Source organism: Cyphomyrmex costatus, unplaced genomic scaffold (assembly GCF_001594065.2).
Source record: "Cyphomyrmex costatus isolate MS0001 unplaced genomic scaffold, Ccosl1.0 scaffold1340, whole genome shotgun sequence".
NCBI classification, from domain to species: Eukaryota; Metazoa; Arthropoda; class Insecta; order Hymenoptera; family Formicidae; genus Cyphomyrmex; species Cyphomyrmex costatus.
This window is the reverse complement of record NW_017275327.1, coordinates 45,283-56,715: the sequence shown is the minus strand read 5'-3', so window position 1 is coordinate 56,715 and position 11,433 is coordinate 45,283. Positions and strand designations below refer to the sequence as shown.

Sequence of the window (11,433 nt, the reverse complement as noted above, 5' to 3'; positions counted from 1 at the left end):
GTCAGGAATAACTTAGTTTTTAATATTTTAGATCTATCCAACTCCATCTTCAATGACAATTCTGTGGAAATACTTGGTGTGGAACTGTTCTCCGAACGAGAGCATCTTTATCATCAGTATATATCGACACCCCAACTGCGACACGCCGATGCAATTTTATGACAGCCTTATGGGATATATTACTGCAAGAGGCAACTGCGTTTTGATGGGGGATTTCAACGCTCATCACCAGTGTTGTGCATAGATGATTTTAAAATTAGCTAGATAAAGATAAGATGAAAATTTGGAAATTTATCTTAGATAAGATAAAGATGATTACATTTAAATTAATCTAGATAATATAGATAAATTTATCTGACAATTCATCTAAAAAATTCCAGATAATTTTTTATTTTTAAGACTATTTATAAATTAAGAATCAGTTTTTTCTCAAAATAATTAAAAAATCACGGTGGTCCTCGATTGAATTCAACCCTGACTTTCCTGCACCTCTGATTTTCCTTCTGGAATTGGTTTTGGAACATTTCAGGACCATTTTGCAATAAATATTAAAATCGAAGAGTGAGCACTTTTTTTTAAATCGAGTTTTTAAGTTTTAATCCATAGTTTCAATATAATCATTTCAAGCGTACATGTGGAAGGTAATTAAGTACTGAACGAAATGTAATTATTGTATATATTTTCTTCGAATTAAATATATATGTAACAAATAGCAAATAGTTAATTGAAACTAAAATATAAAATGAAGAACTTACTATACTTATATATTTATGAACGCATATAACACGTAACCGCGCGATTGTTTACGTACAAAACAAAACATACACACACACACACCACCACACCCATACTCACACATACACATACAGGCACACGCACAAACGCATGTAAATATATAATTTTAAAAAATATGCAAAATAATTAAAATTCGTTCACATTGAAACATAAAAACTCGATTTAAAAAAAAGTGCTCACTCTTCGATTTTAATATTTATTGCAAAATGGTCCTGAAATGTTCCAAAACCAATTCCAGAAGGAAAATCAGAGGTGCAGGAAAGTCAGGGTTGAATTCAATCGAGGACCACCGTGAAATATTAAATTTTACAATTTTAATATGTAGATAATACTTCGTTTGTCTCTTACAATGTCTCTCACAATTTTCAAAAAAATAATGAAGAACACATAAAAATTCTATACAGTCCTTTTCCTCTATATTAGTTGCATGAAAGCAAGCATGTCATAATCATTACGGTTATGAATAATAGTGTATCTTATAATATTAATAATAACATTCTTTTAAATATAGTGAAAGACACAGGTCAAAAACTTTTTTCGATTTCGGATTAGTGTCATCCATGAATCGAGCATCGCGCACTACGATAAAACATCAACGAAGTGAGAAGTAGGAACAGTAGAGCGTGAATACCGACACGATACATTTCGATTTCGAGCAAAAAAAACACCGACTTTGGGCAGCTCTGGGTTAATCAATCAGAATTAAGTGTCCTAGTGCAGGAATAAATAAAGATCATTTGAGAGCAATGTGAATGATTATATATGCTATATTAGATGCACTCACTCTCTTCCTGAGGCTGAAAATTTTTCTGTAAACATTAACTGCATAGAAGAAAAAATTATAATATTTTCACATTTTTAGCAATGTAAAATATGAACCAAAGTATCTAAACATTATTCTAGATAAAGATAATACTTTTTTTCATCTAAAATGCAGATAAAGATAATTAATATTTTTATTATCTAGATAAAGATGAGATGGCATCAAAATTTCATCTAGATGATCATCTAGATAATTTTATCCAGATAAGATCGAACACTGCTCATCACTCTCATTGGGGATGCTCTACCTCGGATCGAGCGGGTAATCGTATTTTGGCAACTTGTGAGAATGCCTCTATTTGCATACTTAGCGACCTCCGACCCTCGCTTCTTCTACCCCCTTCTTCGGGACATTCAGTCATCGATTTGATTCTGACTCCGGATATTGCACCTTTGTGCGAGGTTTCTACAGAGATAGATACTTGGGGTGGCGACCACTTCTCCATCAGGGTTGAGGTCGGCATTAATCCATCTCAACACAAGCGTTTTGCTTATAAATTAAACCTTAATAATCAGGAATTGAAGAACTTTGCTGTTGCTTTGGACGACTCTTTTGCTTCCTTTGCTAAAGATCTACCTCCGGACTCCCGTGAAGCTTACTCGAGTCTATCGGAACATATAATTAAGACTGCGGTTTCATGTTCCTCTTGTCCCTATAAGAAAGCATCTCCTGGTACTGTAGTGATCAAAAGCGAAAAGGTCGCGCCGCCCTGATGGTCAAATAAATGCCAGGAAGCTGTTGATGCCCGCAAGGAGGCTGCAAAGACTTGGCAAAGTAATCCGTTAGTTGAAAATTTTTATGCCTATAAGAGAGAGAGGGCTAAGTGCTCAAAAATCCTTTATAGAGAGAAGAGGAAGAGTTGGAGAACGTTTGTGGGTACTTTTAACTGCAAAACTCCTACCACTACACTATGGTCGCTGGTGAAGGCTTTTAAACGACGTAATCTCGCCATGCCAAACGATACTCATGACTACTCAAAAATTAAACAGCTTACTGAAGAGGCTATTCTAAAAATCTGCCCTCCATCCTGTCTGCCTAATCCTCCTTCTGAGTTCGATATTATGAAAGAGGAGGATGAATTGAATGACCACGTTCTAAAGGAGCTTGAATCTCCAGTCACTATGGAACATTTGGACCTGGCTATTGCTTCGGTTAACAAGAAATCTGCTCCTGGCCTTGATAGAATTTCTAACAGCATGTTATCGCATTTACCGTTTGATTTCAAAGAACTTCTTGTGAATTTATTTAACCGCTTCCTGGAGGAAGGCGTCGTCCCTGAAGAGTGGAAGAGGTCACTGGTGATTTTCATACCCAAGCCTGGCGGCTCTGGAGTTAGACCTATCTCCTTACTTTCATGTGTACTTAAAGTCTTCGAGAAGATTATTTACTGGAGGCTCATGTGGCTTGTGGAATCTCAAGTAGTCTTACCAAACGAGCAAATGGGCTTTCGCCCTAACAGATCTTGCAATGACAGCTTGGTCACCTTTACGAATCAGATCTGCCTGGCTCTTTCAAATAATGCTTACACTGTTGCAGTTTTCTTGGACATTGCTGGAGCTTTCGACAACATTTTACCTTCTGCGGTTTTGGAAGAACTCAAATCGTCTGGCGTTCCTGCCTCTATTAGAAAACTTGTGGAAAATCTTATCTCAGAGAGACATGTGCAGTTCTTAACTGATGGATCAATTGGGGAAACGAGATTATCGCGCAAAAGCACACCGCAGGGATCTACTCTTAGTCCTCTGCTTTTCAACATTGCTCTTTGCAAACTTAATACATGCATAAATGGTAACGTTAACTTTCTACAATATGCTGATGACATTGTTCTATTTTCGTCCGACAGTTCCCCACTTACTGCTGCATCCAATATTCAAAAGGCCCTGTATGACATATCCGCGTGTTTAGAAGGCAAAGGCCTCACTCTCTCTCCATCGAAATCCAATTGGATGATTTTTACTGCTGGCAGGCGCACACCTATCCCTGACTATTCTCTCTTCGTAGATTTGAGCTTGATTCCCAGAGTCGATAAAGTTAGATTCTTGGGTGTGATTCTGGACCATCGCTTAATAGGCAATTATCATTATGAATATTTAGTCAAGAAGGGTAAAGCATTGACCAACATTATCCTGTCACTCACTGCCGTTTGGTGGGGATCTCACCCACCTGCTCACTATTTACAGAGCTATTTTTAGAGCCGCCGTGGAATATGCATGCTCCATTTTTTCCTGGAAGGGCAATGCCAGAGTACTGCTACGCCTGGAAAGATTGCAATATAAAGCTATCAGAGCCTCAATGGGATACCGCATATCTACTCCGATCAATATTATTTTGTGCGAAGCAAGAGAACTGCCATTTAGACTCAGATTTAATCTGCTTAGTGAAAGATTTATTTTCAATCGCATGTCTTACAGTAACTCTTTGGTCATTGACAGTGTCATGGACCTGGAGTGTGGCCTGGCGTCACCCGCGAAGAGGGTATTTGCCCTTACCAAGTCTCCGTCTCTTAAGTGCTACATCGCTAACAAGCATGAAAAACTTCATATGCATCGCTCTTATTCTATTCCGGCTTTGGGAAGCAGCTTGAGTGCTTTTATGTATTGCAAGGACTTCGACAACTTTATTACCTACTCCAAGGAAGCCTGTAATAATGAAATTATTTAAGTTTTTAGTGACCAACTACAGAATCTGCGAGAACTGGTCCCTGATGGGCTCTCATTTTACACCGATGGCTCAAAACTTGAAGATGGGAGTGTGGGTGCGGCCTTCTTCTCCCCGGAACTAAGGCATTGCTTCAAGTATAAACTGACCTCCAGCTCTTTTGTTTTTTCCGCGGAGGCCTGGGCCATATACCAGGCTCTGATCCTGTCTTTGGATGCAGGATACTCTACGGTTTTCATCTTTTCTGATTCGCGCAGCGTTCTGGAAGCCGTCGCATCACATAAACTAATTAATTCCAACTATATTATACACAAAATCAAGGAAGCCCTACTTCAACTGGCAGAACGCAAAATTGTGTGTTCTCTCTTCTGGATCCCTTCTCACAAAGGCATTATGGGAAACGAGGTAGCGGATAAAGCAGCCAAGGAGGCTTGCAAGGACGGTGCAAAGGGTTTTTTCCGTACTCCCTTCCCGGATTTACAGATACAGGCTGTAGACAAGGCCCGAATTCGTTTCCAGGCCTATCTAAATGACAAAGCCTTATCCACGAGCACTCAATATCATTTGCTTTACAATCCGGCTCCTTCTGCGAAACCTTGGTACTACAAGTCTGCTCTAAACAGAAGCGAGATTGTTTTAATTAACAGACTGAGATCTAACCACTACAACCTGAATTATAGCCTGTTTAGAAAAAATATGGTACAATCTCCTGCTTGCGTTTGTGGCGATCCTCGCCAGGATCTGAATCATATAGTGTTTTACTGCCCGCTGACTAGAATTAAAGCCAGATCTTTGGTACGTTATCTTAACAGAGCATTCCCTTCACACGCGCGTAATGCATTTCTTCCTCTTGCCAAACCTTCCCATAAACTCTGCAGACTTTTCTTGTCCTTCTTCAAATCCATCGGGATCTCCGTTTAATCGTAGTGCACTGGTGGGGAGGCGTATCGCCCTCCCCTCCCTGTCTCCCTCCGGCGTCCCCCCGAGAATTTGTTTCTCGGGGATCCGCCGGGGGGGCGGTGCGCGGCGTCCTTCTACGTCTGTTGCAGATTTGCCGCGTTAATTGCGCGGTCTTCATTCCAGTTCTTTTATGAGGACATCTTGTGGAAGGTTGGTGGTGTCCCTGGGATCAGACTGGCCACGATAATCCGGCTTGCTACGAAACTTGGGCCACTTAAATTTAGAAGAAGAAGAAGATGGAACTTTTCGAATTGCATAGGGACTATCGACGGGAAACATCCCAGATAGCCAAACCTGCCAAAAGCACGCATTGCAAATTTATGCTACATATTATAATGGCAAAAATCGAGCAGCAGTCGAACACGGTTTACCGTTTCAGTATAGCGAACAGAATTACATCAAAAATAGAGTCATAATACACTAGCAAAAATTCTGTAAAAATTCATCAAACGATTGCCGAAATAAAGCAAGCAGAAATCGAGCAATACATGCTGGCAAAATAAATTAACGAAAAATAGATCAAAACTTGATATAGAACATGACTACATGTTAAATCAGCAAAATGTTGTTAAAAATCTGGCACACTTATTGTCATATTATGACAGCAAAAACGCAGTAAAAATCAAGCACAGCCTGCCGTTACGACATAACGGATCGTACACAGGACGCATGAACGTTGGATGTGCATCGCTGTATCCTGATTAGTTGAAAAAGTATTAGCACCTTAATGACGCCACTTTCTCGCGAGTGCTCTTCTCGCGCCGCGCGAATTACCGCGACTGCACACCAGGGGGCTCGCGCCGCGATAAAAATCTCGCGCGGAAAATCGATCCAGCGCCTGTATATCAGGAACGCCAGATCGAGCATCGAGCATATTCCTGACAGTCTTGTGTGTAGGAGATACACAGGACTACGTTTTGAATTTTTGATTCTCCACCCGAGAGAGAGAGAGAGAGAGAGAGAGAGAGAGAGAGAGAGAGTACCTATTATAATATTTTATTATAATATATAATTATTCAAATAATATTTTATATACAATATATACATACATCTATGGAATTTTGTGTAATTTATGTAATATATATAAGATAAATGTAATAAATTTTGAAAACATATATTGTATATACATATTTAATCCTCTAAACTAAAAATATTTATAACTTTTAGTAAATTAACCTATTATTTGAAACGTCATTTCTTGCTTCATTTTTGCGATTACATGTAACGGCAGACTGTGCTCGATTTTTGTTGTCAGTACTGGTTATGTCAGGTTGTGTTGTATTTTTACCGCGTTTCGCTGTCACGATGTGATAGCAAATAATGATTGATTTTTGTTGTATTTTTATCGTTGTATTATGTTGGCAGGCTAAGCTGTTAGAAACTAAGCTTAATGAGGAAGCAGCAGCTTGATATCTGCTGTAACGTCATGATCCAAGTTTGCTGGCATACTGCTGGCATATTGCTAGCATTTTGCTACCTGGGATGTTATGATCCAGGTATGTTCAAAGTGAGTTTGTCTATTTCCAGTGTTGGAACGTATCTAGGTAAAAGTACCTAGATACAGTATCTAGATACTTTAGCTGTACCTAAGTGTATTACCTAGATCCTTATAGACGGAGATACCTGTATCCGTATCTAGTTATTTTTTAATACGGTATCTTTTAAGTTTTAGATACATAGTTACAGGTATTATACACTGTCGCCACCATTAATGTTGTACATAGCTATTTCTCACGTTACAAAGTTATGTTTTGTAGTCTCTATGCTTTTGAAGATGTTAGAGAGATCTCTATGTTTTTTAAATACGTTTGAAACATTTCTTTATATCCAAGTGGTATTGACAATGCCTAATTTGAGTCAAACACTGGGTGTAGTCGTGTAGAATATGTCAACTTTATTGTTGCAATTAAATACAATTCTCAAACGTTTCGATCCCGCTTCGGATCTTTATCAATGATTTGCATGTTCCGATTACCACATTTCAACTATCTAATTGTGAACATACTAACATCATTAGCTCCGATTAATCATTGTATTAGGAAACATTTTGATAATCGGAACATGCAAATTATTGATGAGGATCCGAAGCGGGATTGAAACGTTTGAGAATTGTATTTAATTGCAACAATAAAGCTGACATATAATACACGACTACACTCACAAGGAGAGCCTACGCTCTGCTCTTCACCGATTTTGATAAAACTTGCAGCGATGTTAGAAGAGCCTATCAAATGAACACCTGTAAAGCCGTTCGCTCCATTGGGCCTTAGAAGTCGAGTAATGATCATTTAAAGATATACCAAAAATCTGGAAAACGGTCTAATATCTCGGAAAGTATGCATTTTTGAGAAAAATGTGTTAAACAAAACTGATAAGGTTTATTCAGATGTATATACTAGTCTTATAGGTTTGACCTTGGGCGCCATCGTCAAGGTCAAGTCAAGGTCACGGTCAATCTATAAGGTATAGGTCAACCTATAAGACTAGTATATACATCTGAATAAACCCTATCACTTTTGTTTAAGATATTTTTCTCAAAAATGCATACTTTCCGAGATATTAGACCGTTTTCCAGATTTTTGGTATATCTTTAAATGATCATTACTCGGCTTCTAAGGCCCAATGGAGCGAACGGCTTTACAGGTGTTCATTTGATAGGCTCCTCTAACATCGCTGCAAGTTTGATCAAAATCGGTGAAGAGCAGAGCGTAACCTCTCCTCAGTGTTTGAGTCGAATTAGGCATTGTCAATACCACTTGGATTTATTCAAACAAATATTAATAATATTATTTTATATTTCTTTATATGTTAAATAAATAGAGATATAAAATGTGATATTTAATTTAAGTTGTTTATTACTTTCTCTTTTCCTGTTTCTCCACTAAAAAAAAAAAAATTTTTTTAAGTACCTAACAAGTATCTAAATTTTCAGGTACTTTTTATTTATATCTGTACTTATACCTAGGTAATTGTAAAAAAATGTATCTATAACTATATCTAAATACTTTTGCCATACAATACCTATATCTATATCTAGATACCTTTCAAACGGTATCTGTTCCAACACTGTCTATATGTATACTCACATACTTACATAATGCAATGTTAAAACCAGGGAATGGAAGTAACTCGTTACTTGTAACGAAGTTACAGTTACAAGTTACTTTTTTGGTAACTTTACTGGTAACTGCGTTACTTTCTTTTTTTGGTAACTGTAACGGTAACGAGTTACATTTTTTGGGTAACGGTAACGAAATTTACAGTTACTTTTGTCGTTACTTTGCACACGATTGAACACGGTTCGATTGGATACATGCTATTTATAGCGCTTATCAATAAGACTTGAAAGCCCTTAGACATTCGGCCGTTATGATTCAGTAATTATTTTACACTTCTATCTTCTATGTAATACATAGGACATACAAATATTTCAATTTGCTGCATATTTTACAGGTTTTAGAATTACAAAATTGTGTTTAAAAAAAATTAAAAAATAAATTAAATAATAGTAAAATGAGAAGGGCTATGAACCCAAAAGCGAAACAGTTTAAAAGACGATGACAATAAGTGTCGAAACGTCGTTTGTTTTTATCTTGTTTTATCTATGTATTGTTCTAATATATATTTATACATTTAATTACATTGTCATCGTCGTTCTTATCGGAAATAAACTGTTTCATTTTTGGCTCGTAACCCTTCTCATTTTACTATTATTTAATTTATTATTTGAGCCATTCTACATTGTTTTTTTTTTTTTTAAAAAAACTATATATTTGTCAGTATTACATATAAAAAAAAAAAATGCAAAAATACATTTTTAAATTGATTTTAAAAAAGTAACGGAAAAGTAACGAAAAGTTATTTTTCAAGTAACGGTAACTGTAACGAGTTACTTTTAAAAAGCGATAACTGTAACTGTAACTAGTTACATTTTTTACTCGGTAACGAGTAACTGTAACTAGTTATTTTTAAAAAGTAACTTTCCATTCCCTGGTTAAAACTAATCTAATCTAAATTATATTAACTATATTCAAAAATTAAAGAACTTTGTTGAAAGTAACCCAGATAGCCAAACCCACCAGAAGCACGCATTGCAAATTTATGCTACATATTATAATGGCAAAAATCGAGCAGCAGTCGAACACGGTTTACCGTTTCAGTGCAGCCATAACAGAAATACACTAAAAATTGAGCAGATCTGCGTCATAATACACTAGCAAAAATTCTGTAAAAATTCATCAAACTTTGCCGAAATAAAGCAAGCAGAAATCGAATAATACATGCTGACAAAATAAATTAACAAAAAATAGAATAAACATCAATATAATAAAAAATATCAAAACTTGATATGAAACATGACTACATGTTAAATCAGCAAAATGTTGTTAAAAATCTGGCACACTTATTGTCATATTATGACAGCAAAAACGCAGCAAAAATTGAGCACAGCCTGCCGTCACGTCATGACTACAAAAACGCATCAGATATAGAACGTAATCTGCCATATCAGCCATTAGCCTAGTTTACACCTAACGACCTGACCTATACCCTAACTTATATCCCACCTAAGAATGGTCTCGTATGGAGCGTTTACCGCATATAGACCTATAATATTTTTGGGCCTAATGTAGGTCGCATTTAGTCTCACGTTTCTTAGTACACTTTACGCCTTTAGGCCGTCTGCCTGCGCCCTACGTTTACATGCGTTAAAGCTAGGTAGGTCGTGCGGCCTAAGAGAGGTCAGGGATCTTGAAAAAGATCCCTCATCTAAGCGAGGTTACAGCTATTTACACCGTTGCGACCTGTCGTGTTTAGATTAGATTTAGGGTCTGAGCACAAGCACTGCCGTAACATTTTACGACATACTTAAGTTGTAGACGTATATAACGCACAAGCTTTGGCGTATCGGCGTATGATACAATACGTGTTTATGTACATTATTGCCATATCTTTCTATAGCGTGCATAAACACGTCATACGCCGATACGCCAAAGCTTGTGCGTTATTTAAGTCTACAACTTAAGTGTGTCGTAAAATGTTACGGCAGTGCTTGTGCTCAGACCCTTAGAGTATAGGTGGCGGCCTAAACGTAGGGTGTAAACCATAGAGATAGTAGTACTAGAGTACGCATTGTCGGAAATTTGAGGAATGGGGGTAATTCTATCTAGAAAAGGACGCACTCATTTGGAACTAGAGTTCCTCTAGTAAGAGTTAAGCCATCAGCCGGAAGCCGCCATTTTCTGGGACCACCCGACGCGCGAAGATTGAAACTGCATATTACGAATGAATTCGAAAGTGAACAGAATGAGAGTTATCATATAGGAATTGACTAGTGCAGATGCTATTGTTTCTCTTAGATGATATTCTATTAGCATAATATAAAACTTTCATCGTACACATTGAGTTTATATCTCAAATCTAGCTTAGGTTATTAAACCGTCTTTGTTCTTTATTTGATTTTACATTACCACTATCAGATTTCAAGTATATGAACTCTGTAGAGAATGTTTGTGGGTCTTTAATTTGAAATAGGTAATGAATAATTTGACGTAAATATCTATTAATTTTAACAGGTATCTTACAATTTATTAGTATATCACATAAACATTGCAGATTTCAAAATAAAAACTTCATTGCATAGAATGAGTTTATATTCGAAATCTTTCTTTTTGTTTTGAAGCCTTCAGTATAGCATATGTGATAAATTTTTTATGTAAATAATTATTAGTTTGAACAAAAATCTTATAGTAGTTGCAATGAAACATTCATCGCAAAGCGATTTCAGATTTCAAATTATCACCATTTAGTAAATCTTATTTAGTGAATCTTCTTTATTTATGCGTAAGGTTCAGCATTTCCAGATTTGAAGCGAAATGATTTTCTAATTCTAAGTTTATGTACTATATATTAGTATTCATATAGAAATTCCAAGTTACATTCAATTCTCTGTATTTTTTAATAATAAATCAAAGAAAATAATGATAATTTTGTGATAAGGAAACAGAATTCGGAACATAAAACTTCGATCATAGATCTTACCAAGTAAACGAGTCAGTTTATTAAAATAATTTTTTCGTGACTCAAGTGAAAAATAGAAAGTTTTTAAATACGTGTCAAATTTATAAAAATTCAAAACCTTATTTTTTGATAAATTGCAATTTTTATCTTTTTCATTCGAGTTACGAAAAATTCATTTT

At 36.3% G+C, this 11,433-nt stretch overlaps 1 protein-coding gene across 1 annotated transcript in view; it reads left to right on the top strand.

The window, feature by feature from the left end:
- Positions 1 to 6,662: 6,662 nt before the first annotated feature.
- LOC108782752 (putative nuclease HARBI1) overlaps positions 6,663 to 11,433 on the top strand; it is a 14,305-nt gene continuing 9,534 nt past the window's right edge. The window contains exon 1 of the mRNA XM_018551108.1: positions 6,663 to 6,732. Coding sequence (XP_018406610.1) covers positions 6,663 to 6,732 — 70 coding nt within the window. The remainder of the gene's footprint in view (positions 6,733 to 11,433) is intronic.